At 37.9% G+C, this 20,276-nt stretch overlaps 1 protein-coding gene across 1 annotated transcript in view; it reads left to right on the forward strand.

Annotated features, from left to right (window-relative positions):
* RAB18 (RAB18, member RAS oncogene family) overlaps positions 1–15,285 on the forward strand; it is a 33,449-nt gene extending 18,164 nt beyond the window's left edge. The window contains exons 3-7 of the mRNA XM_032622537.1: positions 3,942–4,003; positions 7,912–7,984; positions 9,308–9,426; positions 9,500–9,566; positions 13,344–15,285. Coding sequence (XP_032478428.1) covers positions 3,942–4,003; positions 7,912–7,984; positions 9,308–9,426; positions 9,500–9,566; positions 13,344–13,519 — 497 coding nt within the window. The 3' untranslated portion in view covers positions 13,520–15,285. The remainder of the gene's footprint in view (positions 1–3,941; positions 4,004–7,911; positions 7,985–9,307; positions 9,427–9,499; positions 9,567–13,343) is intronic.
* Positions 15,286–20,276: the final 4,991 nt, after the last annotated feature.

Genomic DNA, 20,276 nt, shown 5'->3' on the forward strand with positions numbered 1-20,276 from the left:
CTGGCTAGGACTTCCAGTACTCTGAGAATAGAAGTGGTGAGAGTATGCATCCTTATCTTGTTCTGATCTGTGGGGAAAAGCTTTCAGTTCTTCACCAATGAGTATGATGTTAGTTACAGGTTTTTCTTATGTATTCACTTGTGTTTTCTTCTGCATTGTCTAATCTGCTGTTAATCCCATCCTGTGTATTTTTTTTTTTAATCTCAGACATTGTCGTTTTCATCTCTAGATGTTTGGTATGGGTTTTTTAAATCTCTCTCATGTCAGCTTAACTTTCTGAACATGTGGTATACAGTGATGTGTTTTTAAAATCCTTTTTTGCTAGTTTTAACATCTTTGCTAGTTCTGAGTCAGTTTCTCTTGATTGCTTGTTTTTCTTTTGATAAGGCAGATGATTCCATTGATATGTTCTGGTTTCCCATTCATTGGTATTTCTTTACAGTGTAGTTGATATTACCTTTGGTAAATTTTCATGTCTCACTTATTGCTTGTTTCAAAGGCTTTATTGGTTATATTATCTAGTTTTAACTAACTTAACCTTCATAAAATAGGCGTGTGCCTATAAAAAGATTCCTGCAGAGGAACAGAATTGAATATTGTATTAAAAATGCAAGACCAAATGAACAACTAGAGAAAAGTTGAAGTGACAGTTCTTCTGTGATTTTGTTATTTACGATAAGAAATATATGTTTGGTTCCTAGCACTGAACTCCAAAAACCCTTGGATTTCCTTGAGTGATAAGAGTCATTAAAGATGTCTTTTGTTTTTCTTTTCTTTTTTTTTTTCTTTTTTGGCTGCACCACGTGGCTTATGGGATCTTAGTTCCCTGACCAGGACTGAATGAACCTGGCACCCAGCAGTGAAAGCACCGAGTCCTAACCACTGGACCACCAGGGAATTCCCAGGAGGTCTTTTGTATTTTCATAACAAGCCTTTTTCAACCACACCTGAGTTTATGTTAATGATGTGACTTCTAGAAAGCCCGTAAGCATAGAGGCTGGTTGCCAGGAGAACCAACCATTTTTGGGTTGGCCCACAAGTTCGTTCAGGTTTTTCTGTAAGATGCTATGGAAAACCCAAACAAACTTTTTGGCCAACCCAATAATTAGAGTGTTGGAACTTTTCAGCCCTATCTTACCTCCCTCACTTCCAGGGTGTGGAGAGGGGCTGGAGGTTTTGTTTAATCACCAAAGGCAAATGATTTAATCAGTCCAGCCTCCATAAAAAAACCCCAAGGGTTCAGAGAGCTCTGTGTTGGTGAACATGTGGAGGTACTGGAGGGATGGCATGCTTGGAGAGGGCATGAAAATTCTGTGTCTCTTCCCCATACCTTACCCTGTGCCCAGATCTCTTCCCTCTGGCTGTTCCTGGGTTATATCCTTTTATAATAAAATGATAATCTAGTAAGTAAGTAAGTAAACTGTTTTCTTGAGTTCTTTGAGCTACTATATCAAATTAATCTTATTGAGGAGGGATTATGGGAACGTCTGATTTATAGCCAGTTGGTCAGAAGCACAGGTAACAACGTGGACTTGAGACTGGACTCTGAAATGGGGGTGTGGCAGTCTTGTGGGACTTCGCCCTTACCCTGTGGGATCTATCTCTTAACTTCAGGTAGATCATGTCAGAACTGAATTGAATTGTGGGACACCCAGCTGGTGTCCCTGGAAAGTCAAAGAATTGGTAGTTGTGGGAAAAACCCTACGTATTGGGTCACAGAAGTGTTCAATGTTGTAGAGGAGAAACACAGGAGTGTTTTTTCCTAAACAGTCTGCTTCTATTATGAGCTCCTTGTTTTTCATCCACATGAGGAGGTTGAAAAGATAGTTTAATCAAATGTAGTGAGAAGTTGGCAAAATAAAATTTATCAGAAATATTCCCACTGCTGCCACCAATAAGGCAAATTAACAGCCACTTGCAAAACAGAAGACCCAGACTTGGTGAAGAAGCAGTTTGAGCATCTAAGAGCTAAAGAGATCAATGTCTGCACACAAGATCCACCAGAGGAACCAAGGGAGGATGAATGAAAACTGAAGGTCCTGTGTCCAGGAGAGGTACCCTTTCAGGTTGCCTGTCTCTTGACTTTGATGGTAGGACTCCAGGAGCAGTGTTTCCTGAGGGTGTTATCTGTAGCTTTCAAATCTAACATGTCAGAAGAGTAACTTGGAGACAGTTATTGATATGCAAATTATACGTATGACAGAGAAAGTCATTAGACTGCCAAGAAATATATGCAGGAAATTATAAAAGAGAAAGAGGATATTGGGGGAGGGAAGGAGAACACAAACATTCCGGGAACATTGAGTTTCTTTTCCTGGGTAGACTAGCTGGTAGCAGTCTGCCCTTGAGCAGATTTGTCTTAGGTGTTTAAGAATAGAAAAGTTCTTTCTATCTTCTCTGAAGAACCTTGAGAATTTAACTGTGGAGCATGTGTGACAGGCCGTCTCTCTGCGATGTCTACCAGTGGCCTTCATTTAGTACCTCTACCAAGTCAGAACCATTTCTTCATCTACACTTTCTCAAGTTTGGGTGTCTTTTTTTTAAGCTATATGAGTAAAATGTAAATAATTTCATATTTTTTATAAAAATGGTGTGGCAGATTTCTTTATCTAGACCTGGTGAATACAAGATTACTTAATATATAGAATTTTTTGTTTGTTTTGCCTCAAAGAAACTACACTTAGGTTTTCCTTGGACTGTGCAATTGGCACTGTCCTTTAACTCGTGGTTGCCTGACATTCTAGGAATGACTTCATCAACTTCTTTATCACCTTAGCCCAAGACACCAAACTGTTTTTTTTTAATCTTTGGCATGCAGAAAGACCTGGTGTAATGCATGTTTTGAAATGCGTTTTTATTACCTAATTTGTGTGTGTAATGGATTATCAGAAATCATCCAAGAATTATTAATATATTTCCATATTGGTGACAGGTGTTCTAGGAAGCATTTAGTATTTGAGCATTTACATATATCATCTTAGTTGTGGCTGTTTTGAATTAATTGTGATAAGCTAAAATCTTTTGAAAGTTTCTTTCCAAGTGTCTTGAGTTAATATTTTCCCTCTGGCCAGTGGGATAGACTGCACATTATTTCTGATACTCTTTTCAGACATGTGGGCAGTTACTGTTCATTTAAGCCAGATGGCATGTGTCAAGTCCTTTTCCAGGGCAGGGAGAGGTTTTGGGGGCTGCTGTAGTAGAGCCCAATGTGACTTCTTACGGAACTTGTCTTCTCTTCATATAAATCAGTACATACAGATTTCACTGCTCTTCGAGCACTCTTCTTTAACTTATGAAGATTCTTAAAGGATTGGGCATAAACGTTTTTGTGTGTAAATTCTCTTTTTGCAATTGTGCAGTAGCAAGTGATTATTGATAAGGTTATATAAAATGAATACTGTTTTTTAGGATAAAAACAAAAACAAAGAATTCTTAAGGTGAGAAAAGAGGGGCCCTTTTATAATTTTACCAGTCTTGCAAGCTGCCCACAGCCAGAATCTGACTTAGGGTGTTGGCGAGCTGTGGACAACGCTCCTAATAATAGCTTAGGGGGCCCTGGGAAAGTGCCCCAACCCACAGTCAGCCAGAGATCTTCTCTACATCAGCACAGTGAACTCTAGCTCTTGGCTTTTAATGTGCCGGGTCGATCACCACCTTACACCTTACACTTTCATGTTTTTCAATAAAACGTTTGCTTTTTCAAGAAGTACAGGTAGGTGAATAAATTTTACAAGCATTTGGTTTTCATTTTTCTCGATGAAATTCTAAGCTGCTAAACTTTAGTGACACTTTTTCTTCTATCTTCACATCCATAACTCTAAGAATTCGGATGTGAATTTGGGCATTTAATAAAGTGGCTTTTCTGTTTCTTCATTTTCTTGGTAATTGATTTAAAATGTATGTTTTACTGGAATTCTTATCAAAATTTTCATTTTTCCAAGGTGTTGACTTTAAGGTGAAAACAATTTCAGTGGATGGAAATAAGGCTAAACTTGCAATATGGGTAAGAATTTTTAAAATGTATTCTGTGTAAATATTAAACTTGTACTTTCTGAAGAAGCAGAAATTGATGTGTGTAGTGTTCTAGAGGTGAATGAGCAATGTGTGTTTAATAACTTGGGAGATTTGATGTTGATTAAAGGATAGCCATAAATAGTTGTATCTTAATTCTGTAATCAGGCAGAGACTTGTTTTACTTACTCAGATTTTTAAAATATATAATCCCTTCAGAATATTTGAAAACAGAGTATTAAAAAAATCATAGTCTGCCAGAGAGAATCATTGTTATTGAATGTGTTTCTTTAAAGTTTTAAAAAGACAACCTACTCTGAACTAATGCTAAAGACAGTTGTTGTGGAGAAGGGAATGAAGCGATAGAAAAAATGATTTTTCATGTTTGTTAGTGTAAATATCTATAAAATTTGAGCTTGCCAACTTTGGATTTTTAATACTGATGCTGAGTGTTTACTTACTAGCGTCTTTTCATTTGCCTGGTAACCCATCTGTTCTGATCCGCATTCTCTGCTAACTAGACCTCTTCCTGGTAGTGCTGAATAAGGCAGCACTAGCCGCCGGAACGTCCAGGTTACTCAGTCTGCGTCCGTCTGCTCCTCTTTCCGCCTCTCCTTCCTTCCTTCCTATCTCTGTCTCTCCATCTAAGTATGATTGCTTATATATTAAATATATGACATATAAAATTTATAAAAATATACTCATAAGCTAATTCCCACATATACTATAGTTAAATATCTAAGTATATTTTTATAACATAATAATATTAGGACTGGTCTGCAGTCATCAAATTGAGTCATACTTTGGTGGCTAAGTAGTAAATGCTGGCTGGGTGGGTGTCAATTACAGATTGAAACAGCAAGTGTTCATGCATTGTATGATCTCATTCATGTTAATGGCATTCTCAAGGCACACTATTTCTAACACACACTTTATTCCAAATGACTGTGTGTCTTATGTTTTTTTGTCAGTTTTTTTCTAAGATACAATGCTTTACATGATTGGTAGCCTGTTTGTCCCTTCCCCAAAATATGTTTAATATCAATCAGTACAGTAATGTCTAACAAGAAACAATTTGGAAAATGTTGGACTAGACCATAGTAAAATATATATTGAAGTTTAAGAATGCTCCCTTCTTTCCAAACTGAAGCGGAGCCTGATTTTCCATGTTTTTCTTGTTTGATTTATTACCTCTTCTGCCCTTGCTCCTGCTGTGACATATACAATTTAGAATAGGATCTGAGGCTTGATGGTTGCTGTGAGATCTTACTTTCATACAAGAGGTTTTTTGTTTGTTTGTTTTTAATTTACTTTCTAGTTCCTGCTCAATAAAAAGGTTGGCAGCTATTACTGAAGTGACATCTTTATCATAGGCTTATAAATATTTTTTAAATAAGAGAGGCTTCTCCTGACTGCAAGGATAATATAGTTTCATTCTAAAAAGTATAATCAAAATAGCATGAAATTAATAGAGAAGAAAGTTCATCTTTAACCGATGTCTGCATTTTAGTGAACATCCTATAAAATATGTCAGACACGTGCACATCGTTACACGTGTTGTATATGCAACTTTCTGAAAGAAAGGATTCACCTGCTTGTCACCCTCCCCCCAACACACTATGTACATTGTTCTGTGTCAATAAATATAGAAGTACATCAGTTTAAATGACCATCTTAAGATATTTACACCGTTAATAGTTTTTCACAAAGATCAGAAGTGCAGTGATGAGCATACTAATTTTTACATCTGTGTGTACTTGTCCCGTTACTTTACAGTGTATACTTAGAAGCTGAATTACTGTCTGAAAGAACATGAAGACTTAACATTGGGGTATAGGAAAAAGGTCTTCTGTACTATATATTGTTAATCTTTCTCATTTTTGCCTTTCTGAGTAATAATTTTTCACTTATATTTGCATTTCTTTTGATTAGTGAGCTTTTTTCTTGCATATTTATTGATTATATTTTAATGAATTTTCTTATATGCTTTGCCCTTCTTATATTAGTGTTCATCTTTTTCATGATTAAAGTCTTTACATAATAAAAATACTAGCTTTTGTCATATGCCACATTTTTTCTACTGTCATTTGTCTTTAAAATCTTATTTAAGAGGAGCATACATTAATGTTCTTGTGTGTGTGTAACACTAACTCTGTCATGCTGCAGATCCCCCCTAGTTTGTCACATTTACTTTCAAATCTTGTTGAGGTTGAGTGTGGGGGGGGCAGGGAGAGAGCACGGTGTTGGGGAGGGGTGTTCTTGCCATACCAAGGGTTCAGTATTGACATGATTAAATCAGTTATTTTCTTCATGCATCTGGGTGTCATGTCATATTTAGGAAGGCCTTCTCACTCAGGATTAGAAATATATGAATCTACTTCATGTAAATAAAATCAGCTCCTCTCCCACTTGGATGCTCCTTCTAGGATTATTCAAATAGAATAGAGTCAGGCCCAGCCCTGCCTCCTGTGCCCCCGAAAGTGAGGCACACACATCATGACCTACTTGGCACCCACCTCTGAGGTGGTTCTTCTCTACATCCTTCCCTCACTTCTACTCCCCACATTCTGTCATTTAGCCTTTCTAGATCCTTTCCAGCTTTGTCCGTTTCTGTCTTTAATAATCCTCTCTTCTCCCATCAGAAAATAAAACCACATATGATAAGCTCTGCTTCCTTTATCTTACAAAGATGTTGTTACGTACTGCAAATGCCTGTTTTGAAGGCAAGCAAAGATCTAACTTCTGACTATTTAAACATACAAATTATATAGTTGTTATAAATTCTGACCCATCTGAGCTTCTGCTTGCCCCGTAGCTGAACTCACACTTACAGCCATGCGACTGGCGGTTGTTGGCATTTGATGTACGTCTTTCCTTTTCTTCAGGTTATTTTACATTAGCAAACTGCAAACTTTTTCTTAAAAGACTGGAAGATATTTAGTTCAACCCCAAGGTGGGCCGTACAGCAGTACATAAGTGAATGGGCCTGGCTGTGTTCCAGGAAAACTTTATTTAATAAAAACATATAATGAAACAGGTGGTGGGCTGAGGCAGCAGTTTTCCAACTGCTGCTTTGCTTAATCTTAGGTAGACTTGAGCCACAGTCCGAGGATGGTAGAAAGAAGACAGAAGGAACCAGGCCCAGAAGAAGAGACTTGCTAATTAGTTTACTCCTTTTTTTTTTTTCAACAAAAGTTGAGCAACTATTCTATGGCAGGAATTTCTCTGGGCTCTGGAGTTAACCTGGTGATTGAGCAGATGTGGTCCCTTCCTTATGAAATTTACATTTCCTAGCTTGTGTACGTCTTATATTCATTACCCCTAATATGAGTCAGAAATGTAATAAGGAGTGGTTTGGTTTTAATGCATTTTCCTGAAAGAAGATACATAGAAAACATTTTTAAAAGTACAACCTAAAAATTGCCTACTTAAAATAAAACACCCCTGTAATTCTCTTTAAATCATTGGTTCTCAACCTTGATTCTATGTCAGAATCACCTGGTGGGAAGAGTATTAAAACTTCTGTCATACCCTAGTTAAGTCAGAATCTTCATGGGTTCAAGCTAGGCGTCTGTATTTTTCATCTCCCAGGAAATTTTATTGTGCCACCGGAGTTGAGAGCAATGGCTTTCAATGAAATGGGTTTCATGTGTGATAAAAATCTTAAATTGAAAATTGTAGAAAACCTATACTTTGTTACATTTTTTCTAGAGATGAGGCAGTATTTGTTAGTTTTTATGTTACACTTGTCAGTAAAAAAAAATGTCTTATTTAAATTTTAAGTTTTAAATGAGCTTGAAATTTTAATAATGCTGTTCAACTTGCTGCTCTTAAATTAGTATGTTGAAGGTTTTTATTTATACTTTGTTTTGTTTAATAATAATTGATTGCCACTTTTAGGATACTGCTGGTCAAGAAAGGTTCAGAACATTAACTCCCAGCTATTATAGAGGTGCACAGGGTGTTATATTAGGTAAGGTTTTACTTTAATATACCGTTTAAAAAATATTGTTTTATTACTGGGGAATTTCTAATTTTCCTTGTTTGTGAAGGTCAATAAGTTTTTGTTTCATTTTTCTTTAGGGCTACTTTTATGTGACTTGAAGTTACATTAACTTCATGTAATATTAATGAATATTTAAACTTCTAAAACTTTGTTTCAGCCCTTTGTCTAGCAATTAAAAAATAAAGATCAGACACATGTACTAAGGAGTGGTTTGGATTTATGCATTTTCCTGAAAGAAGATACATAGAAAACATTTTTAAAAGTACAACCTAAAAATCGCTTACCTAAAATAAAACACCCCTATAATTTATCTGGTTTAAAAGCGCGTGTTGCTGAGGACATGATTGAGGACCAGTCCTCCTGTCATTGGTCTGTCTTAGAGTATTACCAGAAACCAATCTTCAGTCAGCAGCTTACAAATATTTACTGCCAGATTATAAAAGAAGGAGAGTGTTGGTTGCTTAGCGGAATCTGTTTTCTTAGTTTTGAAAAATAGCACAGAGCACTTAGTACTATTGATTTATAATCGCACAGAACTTAAAAGCCAAGTGTGGATTTTCAATGTAATTTATTGAAAAGTGCTTGTTCTTAATATTCCTGAGAAACTGTTTAAAATGAATATTGATCAATTGTAGGGAGAAATCTCTTCTTATATATCATGACTTGTGAGGCTTTGGTTTCATTTCTGTTAATTTGACAGTGACTCTCATAGTTTTGGTTCAGCATCTCCTAAGTTTAGAAAACACTTTAAATTAATAAGCTCTTTATTTAGTAAAATGCAGAGTGATGGGAGATGAAAGTGAAAACAGAGGAAGACGATCAGGATTCCACCCACTAACTTTACATATTTTTTCAAATTTTCAAATTCTGGTCCTTGTGAGAAATAAAATAACAGGGTCATAGATGCTGAAATTTATGTAAAATTTTTTGGTATTTTGCCACAGATTGGAATCTAAACACCTTTTGGTTTTCAGACAAACTTTTTTTATTGTTATAAATGGAGACACAGCTGTTGTTTTGCTTAATTTTCAGTTATCACATAGGATATAATTTCGTTTCTCTCACAACATATGTAAATAAAGTTGAAGTATGTATGTAAATGCATATATTTTTTAAAAAAATACACTTGTTTCTTCCATCTGGATCAGTAGGCACTGATTTTTAAGCATTGAAGGCTTAAAAAACAGACTTGTCTGTATAGTAATGTCAGTTCCTAGTACATATCAGAAATGTAATGCCATTGTTTCTTACTTTTGATATATATTTAATAACTGATTCTTTTTATTTCAGTTTATGATGTTACAAGAAGAGACACCTTTGTTAAACTGGATAATTGGTTAAATGAGTTGGAAACGTACTGCACGAGAAATGACATAGTAAACATGCTAGTTGGAAATAAAATTGATAAGGTGAGAAGTCAGACACTTGGCAGTTTGGCTCTATATTTTGGTAGCTTTTCTTAATCTTTGATTTATCTTTTAGGAAAATCGTGAAGTTGACAGAAATGAAGGCCTGAAGTTTGCACGGAAGCATTCCATGTTATTTATAGGTAGGTGTGTGAATCTTTATCTTTTCATTATTAATGAAGAGTTTTTAAATGGAGTTTCTGTTACATTGTTCTCTTTATGAACCATAAAATGTGTGTATATAGCTCATGGTTGTCTTGTGCTATAAAACTAACCAACTGTAGAACCAGGTTCCTTATTTTTCTTTCTGTGAAAAAGAATAGGATCTCACATCATGTGAAGCCTTACAGAACACAGTCACACCATTCCTCTCCTTCAGGAAAGCCAGGAACCCAGCCCTGCAGTCGCACCTGCTGGTTCATGTGCTGGCAGCAGTGGCACCACCTGAGAGCTTGTTAGAAATGCTTCATTTCAGACCCTAGCCCAGTTTTTCTGAATTAGAATCTGCATTTGAGAAAGATGTTCATGTGATCTGTATGCACGTTAACATGTGAGAAGCACGGTAGAGCAAGTGTTGGCACATACAGCACGGGCCAGATGTGGCCCCACTGTTTGTATGGGAACACACCATGCCCGCTCATCTGCGTTGCAGTCTGTGGCTGCCTTTGTGCTTCATGGCAGAGTTGTCATTACAGTGGAGGCAGTATGGCGTCAAAGCCTAAAATATTTACTCTCTAGCCACTTACAGAAGATGTTTGTTGGCCCCTTGTCTGGCATAGTGGACTGGCTCTACCAGTGGGAGCTTTTAAAAGTTACACTCTCTGGGCCTTACTTATCACGGGTCTGAAACAGAGCCTCGAAGGCAGTTTATAAGAAACACCCTAGTTAATTCTGACGTGAAGCCAGCCTTAGGAATTACTGTTTTAGCTATTCCACTGTATTAGAACCCAGTAGGAATCAGGAAATGGAAATGGGAGAACATCACATATAAAGAGAAGTGGGGTGGTGTAAGTGGAAGGTGTAGGGAATTTTAGACAGGGATTGAGTAGTATCTCTACTGCTTACTTGCTAGGTGTCTTTCATTTCTATATGTTAGTTTGTTCAATTAATATTTATTGAACACTGAGGATACAACAGTGAACAAAATGGTCCAACTTCCTGTCCTCAGGGAGTTTACATTCCAGGCTGGGAAACAGACTCGTATAAGTAGTGCTATGCAGGAAATAAAACATAGTAAGGGGAGAGGGAATGACCAGGGTGGGAGGTAGTACGGAAAAGTTCTTTGAGAGAGTGCCATTTGAGCAAGAATTAGTGGTATGAAGATCAAGACAGAGAGTGTCTCAGGCTGAGAGAATAACGAGTATTTCCTGAGGGAGGAACCAGCTGTGTCTGAGCAACAGGAAGGAAGCTTGTGCGCTGGAGCAGAGCGTGTGCTGGAGGAAAGGGTGGTGATGATGGGACAAGAGATCTTAAAAGGTCATGTTGGACCTCCTAGGATATGGTAAAGAAATGAATTTTATTCTAAGCAAGGTGGAAAGCAAGGGAGTAGTGCTGTGATTTGATATTCTTTTAAAGAGACTCATTTGTGTAGCAAATGGCCCGTGAGAAGCAGAACCAAGAGGCCGCTAATTCTCTTGCAGGGGCCTAGATGAGGGGTGCTGGTGGCGCTGACTGCGGTGGCAGTCATGGCTGGTGGGAAGTTGGCAGATCCAGGAGACGCTTTGAGGGTAGAGCTGACGGCACATAGGTTGGGTGTGGAGGATAAGGGAAGAGAGCAGTCAGAATAAGTTCGGGTCTCTGGCATGAGCAGCTGGGTGAATGGTGGTGCCGTAACTGAGATGTGGAAGTCTGAGATGAGAACAGGTATAGGCAGAGGAATAGGGAACCAAGAGTTCCGCTTAGACGTAAGACCTGTCTTTCAGACAGCCAGTGGACATCGTGGTCACTGGCATTTAGGTGGCGTTTAAAGTCATGGGACTGGAGCAATCACTACAGGAAAAACTGGATAGAAAAGGGCTGATGATTGAACGCTGGGGCACTCCAGCAATCCGAAGTCAGCAGAAAGAGGAGGTGCCAGCAAGTAAGGCCGCGAAAGATACGCCAGTGAGAAAGGAGGTGCCAGCAAGTAAGGCTGCGAAAGATACGCCAGTGAGAGAGGAGGTGCCAGCAAGTAAGGCTGCGAAAGATATCCCAGTGAGAGAGGAGGTGCCAGCAAGTAAGGCTGCGAAAGATATCCCAGTGAGAGAGGAGGTGCCAGCAAGTAAGGCTGCGAAAGATACGCCAGTGAGAGAGGAGGTGCCAGCAAGTAAGGCTGCGAAAGATACGCCAGTGAGAGAGGAGGTGCCAGCAAGTAAGGCTGCGAAAGATACGCCAGTGAGAGAGGAGGTGCCAGCAAGTAAGGCTGCGAAAGATACGCCAGTGAGAGAGGAGGTGCCAGCAAGTAAGGCTGCGAAAGATACGCCAGTGAGAGAGGAGTGCCAGCAAGTAAGGCTGTGAAAGATACGCCAGTGAGAGAGGAGGTGCCAGCAAGTACGACTGCGAAAGATACGCCAGTGAGAGAGGAGGTGTCAGCAAGTAAGGCTGCGAAAGATACGCCAGTGAGAGAGGAGTGCCAGCAAGTAAGGCTGCGAAAGATACGCCAGTGAGAGAGGAGTGCCAGCAAGTAAGGCTGTGAAAGATACGCCAGTGAGAGAGGAGGTGCCAGCAAGTACGACTGCGAAAGATACGCCAGTGAGAGAGGAGGTGCCGGGAGTGTTCAGTGTCCTGCAGGCCACGTGAACCAAGTGTTTAAAGGAAGAAGGCGGTCGGCCACATCAAATGCTGCAAGGGGTCAAATGAGAAAAGGACGTCGGATTTGACAAGGCACAGGCTTTGGTAGTCTTGAAAAGAATAGTTTCCATGGAGTGGTGGGAACTAAAGTCTAATCAGAGTAGTTTGAAGAAAATTTTGAGATAAAGTGGAAACAACCTATATGGACAACTCTTTGTGACAGTTTTGAGAGAGTAGAGAAACTAGGTGGCTACTGGAGGAGGTGTGGGCTGGAGGGCAGGTTGTTTGGTTGGGCCGGTGGGTGTTTAATGAGACGGACAATAATTTTGGTGGGCTTTGAAGCTGACTGGTATAATCCAGTAGAGAGGGCACATGATTTTTCAGTGAATGAGAAGGGATGGGATTCCGGGAACTAGACAAAGGGGGGCCTCAGACGGCAGCCGGGATGGTTCACCTGTTGTAACAGGAGTGAAGGCAAAGCCTAAGGATACAGATGTGGGTGGGCTGGGAACCCTGTCAGTGGGATGATCAGTAGTTCTTGCCAGGTTGTTTCGGGTTTTCTCGATATAGAGCTAGATCATCAGCTGAGGTAGAGGAGCTTTAAGATGACGGAATAAATAGTCATCTCAGACTGGAAAAAAAGGTAGTCACTGGGGAAATACAGGATTGGGGAGCAGGGCTAAGTGTCCACATGCGTCTCATGAGCATAAATTTAAAATGGGACTAGTGTTCATGGTTGTATGTCATTTATCCAACCACCTATCGCTGCTGGGTCCCAGGCACAGAGCAACCAGATTGTTTAACTTAGAGCCTAGATTTCCTTATTCTAAAATGGGAATGATACCTGCTTCAGGGGCTAATTTTAAGAACTAAAAAAATTAAGGAAAGAACTTTGGCGTAGTATTTGAGTAGGGCTTTAAAATTTACAACTCTATCACAAAATCTTGGGCTTATATACCGCTAGTCTTATAGATAAAACTTAAATAGCTCAACTTCAAGAGTTGCAGGAAATTCGCTAATCTTAAACCTGTGGGGAGAGATTTGGCTTTTTATATATCATCAGCTGATATTTCTGCTGTAATAGTTTTCCAGAAAAACGTAGAAATATGATCAGAAGAGAATATACTCTGACATTTTTCCTTGAATTTCAGAGGCAAGTGCAAAAACCTGTGATGGCGTACAGTGTGCTTTTGAGGAACTTGTTGAAAAGATCATTCAGACGCCTGGACTGTGGGAAAGTGAGAACCAGAATAAAGGAGTCAAACTGACACACAGGGAAGAAGGGCAAGGGGGAGGGCCCTGTGGTGGTTACTGCTCTGTGTTATGAACTCTGGGGAGCTCCATCTCTTGCATATTTGATCGGATAACGTCATCTTTCTGTATATAAACTCTTCAACTGCTATTTTAGGGTCCTTGCAGTTTGCACATATTTGTTTTGTATCATGGCAGTAAATACTTGCGAGAAATCCCACTTATCGACTTTTCCAGGTAAAACATGATGGTAAGCATGCATAGTTTGCAATCTGCAGTTTTTTATGTAACATAAAATAGGTGTACCTTTATAAGTACATTTGATTTTATGATTTACATTCATCATGTGATTTTTTAAAAATCCACTTATCTAGTGTATGTTGATACAAGGTCTATTTCTGGTGTCCTTTTCATTTAAATACTCATCAATTACTGAATTAATTGGTATGTAGAACTCCTAGGACCACTGAGAGACATACAGGTATCATCAAACCTGGCAAATTTCCCTTCAGAAATAACAAAGAGCATGATTCCATAACTTTTCTAGGATGTTTGCTGATGGATTCTCTTCTAGTAGTAAGCAAATTTCTCTTTACAGGATGTAGTCCAGGCCAATTTATAATTAAATCTCTGTTTGTTCTGATGATGCTTCTAAAATAGCATCGATATGTTAAAGAAGTTTGGTCTTACTTTTAATTTAGTTCACAAGTAGCTCAGTTGCTTAACTGGAGTTTTAATTCTGTGATATGTACATGGGATTCATGACCCTTTGTGCAGCATTTTTGCTTATGTGGTATTTGACAGGATGGCAATAAGGTTTCCCCCCATTTTGTTTTCAGAAGGACAGGAATGGTGTGTTTACATAACTCATGTAGTACTTTGACCACTTTTAGAAACAACACCTTTTTCCATGAATGTTGGTGGTGTTTGTGCAAGCACTTCAGTCGTAGCTTGTGTAATGTTAGTGAATATCTGTATCTTATGACTTCCATAAATGGCTAGTTGATACTCAAAAGCCTACTTCTGTGTTTTGAGGGTTGGGGGAAAACACTAAATTATAATTTGAGAAAGGCATATTGCTTCCAGATTTTGACGTGTGTGGGAAAATACTGTTGCAATGAAAATCGTGGTAATTTACTGTAACAAGTAGCCAATAGTTTATCAAAACCAACTTGTACAGACTAATAAATCTTTTCCACAGTATTCAGTTTTCTAACCTCTTGCTGTTGTACACTGTATATTTTTTCACTCATATATTTAATTTACATTGATCTCTGCTATTTTAAGCCTCCAGATAAGTAATTTGTCCTTTCAGACAGGTTACTCTAATACCCTCAGTAAGATTAATAAGAAATATTAATTTCTAGGCAGTTTGTTCTCTGTATACAGGTGCAAGTGATAAACATTTTTGTGGGTCACCTTTGCAATGTGATAATGGGCTGAAATGTACATCTTCACATAAGAAAACCTTACATTCTACGTGGTTCACACTTGTTAGACTACATTACATTTGATTAAAGGTTTTCTGCATTATGTATGTTTTTACTAAATATGAAACATATACTACTTTAATGTTGGAGAAAGATAGCTAACACATGTACTTAACGACTTGTTGTTACATTAAAACTGTAGATTTGTATATTTATGTAGTTTCTGTATTGACATTTCTGTTTATTGCTTTTTGCTCCTTGAACTATATAATACTCTTTCTGTGCATTGGATTGTCTTGATTTGGTCAGAATTTGGATACATATGAGTCACTTAACTTTTAACAACTAATTTTGTTTGATTTATATTGTAACCTTTATAGTTTTTAAATAAATATAGCCTGCTTTCCCTAGATCCATTTGTGCAGGAAGTATTATACATTTCCCTGTTACTCTCATCAGCTGAGGAAGTCCTGAATACAGTGTTATTCACATTGTCACTATTTTGTTGCAAGCTTCTTGTTTCATAGTGTAGGTTTTCTAAGTGAAGTAGTAGTAATATCTAAAATTAGTCACTTAACAGGATTTTGTCACTTCTTCATTTCTCAGTCATTTGTAGTAGTTTTAAAGTGCCTTTTGCAGATAGAGAAAATCAGAACAATTAGAATATAGTGTTTTGAGTCTGGGAGTACTGAGATAGACCTAAACAAAAAAAATAACTTCAATTTATATTAACAGTAATAGTTAACATTTATTGAAAGCTTACTGGGTGTCAGGTCCAGTTCTAAGTGCTGGATTATGTCATTAAACCTCACAGCAACCTTAAGAGATTGGTTGGTACTGCCATTATGCCCATTTTAAAGATGAGGATAATGAAACATAGATAGGTTAAGTAACTTCCCAAAGATCACAGAGCTAGTCAGTGATGGAGCTGGGTTCCAGTCAAGGCATTTTCACTCCTGAGTCCGTACTCTTAACCACCGCTCCCTTTGCTACGGCTAGTTTTTGTTTTAACATAGCAGGTTTATCATTCTTTTGTTATGTGTAATAGAAGATTTTCAGGATTTTTGGTTAGAGAGTAAATCCCATTGATGTAAACCAACTGTGTAAATCATTTGACCTAGAAGTTAAGGTAGTAGAGTAGGTGGTCTCTTAGTGAAAATCTTTGACTTAGTAAAGGTACAAAATCAGGGGACTTAGGGTACCTTAATTTCCTATTTGTAATTGGATATGGGAAAAGTTATTAAATCTGGGAACAGCCTTTCGGCTCAAAATTGAAATCTAGGGGATGTTTTCATTTCAGGTGCTCAGTTGCCATCTATAAATTCACACTTGGCTTTCTAACTGAATACAGTGAAATTGGACTTGATTTTGATTCATTGTAATTTGCATACTTGAAATATACATGATTACATGATTCTGTTTTAAGTGTGGGATAGCACAAACCTACCTCATATCTATAATGTCTTTAAATACAGTTTAATATATATTTTTTCTAACTGATTTTCAAGTGAACTGGGATAATCCTCCAGATCCAATAGCTTGTAGGTCTTTTCAGTATTCAAGCACTATGCTTCTATATTTTGGGGTCTATTTCATCAGTCATACTTACGAAGTTTTTGCGTCCTTCATTTATTTTCCCTTGTTAGAGATAGGAATAAAAGCATTTAATCAGTTTTAGAAGATATACTAGTTCTGACCCCAGCTATGCTGAGGGTAATCAACTATAGATTTCATCTTGGGTTTTGTCTGGAAATGTTGAAGGAAGAGAACAGAAAGAAATAAGCTGAGTCAACACTTGGAGCTAAGGAATATAGATTTACCCAGGAATCTCCATTTTTATTTTTTATTATCATTTTTAATGGGACTATCTATCAGGTTGGAGGAAAAAAAACATGCTCAACTTCTGTTACATTATGGGCTTTAAATTTTACTGTTTGTTGCTAGCTTTTTGTTTCATATTTAGGAATCAGTAACATTTCTGATAGTGGTATAAAGTTTGCTTCAGTGCCTCTTAGTTACAACTGTTTTGTCACAAACGTTTCCAATAGTACTGTGAGCTTCTGTTCTCACAGGAGCTGCCCCCTCACCATCTCTCTCTCACACACAAAAACAATGTTTCTTTTTCTTTTATTAACCTGATAAACAATAAACTATGTAATTTTATTTGTATTTCTTTGATTACTAGTGTGGTTGGGCACTTTTAATATTTTATTGGATATTTGTATTATTTTCTTTTATTCCTTGTTCCTGTTATGTTGTGCTTGCCCATCTGGCATCCACCACCCACTTTTTCTTTGGATAACTGCCCTCCATCATCACACATGCAGTTTGGATGGGATTGTCACACCTTCAGCTCTGGAGCTGACGTGGTTATCTTTAACCAGTGCCACTTCCCCCCAAGTCCCCACAGTAAATGGTTCAGATGAGGCTACTTAGTTATAAGATGTTTGCTGAGGCTTCCTCAGGAACTGCAGAAGACACTTTCTTGGAGATAATGTGGTGTGATAATTCTGAACTTGCTGCAGCCAGCTTTTCTATTTAAAGGAGCCAGCCCGAGGGCGGCACTAAGAAAATAAAAGTGTGTCCAAGTTGGACCCTTGATGCAATCTGGAGCCCCTGGATCAAACTGGACCTGAAGTTAGTTACACTTCTGGACTTTTCACTTATGTGAGCCAATAAATTCCCTTTTGGTTTAAGCCAGTTTGAGTTGGATTTTTTTTCTTGTAACCAAATGTATGCTCTGTGAGTGTATGTGGTCTTTCTTTGTAGGGGCTCTTTGTACATTGAATTAGTATGTTGATGACTGTCACTTGAAAAACCATTATTCTTAAGTAACTTAATATTTTAGTGAGGTTATTTCATATATTTATTTGTGGATATATACATATATATAATTTTAAGGACTCCTTATTTTATAGGGTCTCATGTTTTTTGGTTTAATTTCCTCTGTCATCCCAACACTCGCTCTTCCCCTTTCCCACCTGAGATAATCATTGTTACAACCTGGCATGTATACCCTTTCTGCATTTCTCCATGCCTCTTTAATCGTATGCAAGTATGTATATATACATTATTTTACTCTTGTTATTTTACAAGAATGAGATTGTCTGTATAATCATCTCTGCATGTTGCTGTTCTTACCTAACAATAGACTGAAAATACCTCTAAGCCAACTTGAATGCATCTATTATCTATTTCAATGATTGTACAATATTTATTAATATTCCATGGTATGGATTATCACAGTTTATTTAACCATTCTTCTAGGAATGGGCACTTATATTGTTTCCATTTTGGCCTTTGCAGATGGTGCTGCAATAAGTATCCTTGTACACATATCGTTTTGTTTCTATGGGATAGATATTTAAGGGTTGGATCTATGGGCCAAAGAAAGTGTATATATTTTTCTAGTTTTGATAGATCTTATAAATTGCTTTCCAAAAATCTGTAACAGGGCTTCCCTGGTGGCGCAGTGGTTGAGAGTCCGCCTGCCGATGCAGGGGACACAGGTTCGTGCCCCAGTCCGGGAGGATCCCGCATGCCGCAGAGCGGCTGGGCCTGTGAGCCATGGCCGCTGAGCCTGCGCATCGCAAGAGGCCACAACAGTGAGAGGCCCGCGTACCGCAAAAAAAAAAAAAAAAAAAACTAACAATTTACATTTCTACTAGCAATAGGTAAGGGTATTGTTTTTCCCCCTGCATTCCCCATCCGCAGTAGGAGGTGTTCACAAAATTTAATTTTTGCCACTTTGATGTACATTAGTTTGCATTTTCTGCAGAGCATTTTTTCATGTTTGTAGGCTATTTGGAGTTACTCTTTTTTGAAATGATTATTCATTTGTCAGTTTTTCTGTTCAATTTTTTTCCTGGCTTTATTATGTTATACGAGCTCTTTGTATAGTACAGATACTAACCCATATATATGTAAGTTTTAAGCATTTTTTTCTAACCCAGTGTTTGTTTTTCAGTTTGTTTATGCTATGTTTTTTCTTACAATTTATTTTTTAATATTTTATACCTTTTGGGTTCCTCGGCTCTTAGACTGTACATGCAATCTCCTTAACCTCTTCTGAGACTTTTGTTTTACTTTTTTCTTTTTAAATCCTTAATAACTTAGAATTCACTTTTGCTTATGACACAAAGTAGGGAGCCATCTTATTTTTCATATGGGTAGCCAGTTGTGTCAGTACTACACATTAAATAAACTTTCTTTACCCCACTGAACTGAAATACCAATCTTGCCCTAGATAAAATTCCCATAAGTACTGGAATCTACTTTGGCCTTCTATTTTGGGCTCTCTTCACCTTAGAAGGTTATGGATTTCAGTGCAATTGGTTTTCTTTAGTCCTGTGTGTTTCATTTATGTTTTAAAAACATTCTTAGAAGGGCTCTGTGGGTTCCATCAGACTGTAGCAGAGGCCTGGCAAAACAAAGGTTTTGATGTTAGTGGCTCTATAATATGTTCATGGCTGATAAGGAAGTCCTTTCTCACTGTTTTCAATTTGGTTTTTTACATATGATTCTTTCACTTTATCCTTTGCCAATTTTTCCTTTTTGTGGTTCCTTTTTTTAATAGAGGTCTTTTATAAAATGTGATATGGATACTAGTCTTTTGTCACTAATATATATTCCTGAAGTCTTGTCACAATTAGTGGTTTGTCTTTTGAATTTCTTTGAAATAGTGCATAATTAAAATTTTTAAACTCAGAATTTAATCATTTCAGTCCGTTTGTAAAAACTAGAATTCTAATGGGAATCACCTGATAAATATTTCTATGTTAATTATGAGAAAACATAATTTAATGGTAAGACTTGCCATTAGGAAATGAGATATCTTTCTGTCTATTCAGATTTTATACTGTTTTTATATTTATAGTTTTCTTTACATAGGTCCTGAACCTTCTTTTTCAAAACTATTCCTAAGAACTCGTGTGTGTGTGTGTGTGTGTGTGTGTGTGTGTGTGTGTGTGTGTGTAGAGTTGGTCTTCTCATTTCAGAATCTATGACTTGTTGCTAATAAGGAAAAGCTGTTGACTTTTCTGTCTATCCAGCTGACTAATCAATTTGGTACTTTGGTTTAAAATAAGGTTTCTTGGGACATCCCTGGTGGTGCAGCGGTTAAGAATCCACCTGCCAGTGCAGGGGACATGGGTTCGAGCCCTGGTCCGGGAGGATCCCACATGCCATGGAGCAACTAAGCCTGTGAGCCACAACTACTGAGCCTGCGCTCTAAAGCCCACGCGCCACAGCTACTGAAGCCCGTGTGCCTAGAGCCCATGCTCCACAGCAAGAGAAGCTACTGCAATGAGAGAAGCCTGTGCACCGCAAGGAAGAGTAGCACCCATTCACTGCAACTAGAGAAAGCCCAGGCACAGCAACAAAGACCCAACGTAACCAAAAATT

Source organism: Phocoena sinus, chromosome 2 (genome assembly GCF_008692025.1).
Source record: "Phocoena sinus isolate mPhoSin1 chromosome 2, mPhoSin1.pri, whole genome shotgun sequence".
Classification (NCBI taxonomy): domain Eukaryota; kingdom Metazoa; phylum Chordata; class Mammalia; order Artiodactyla; family Phocoenidae; genus Phocoena; species Phocoena sinus.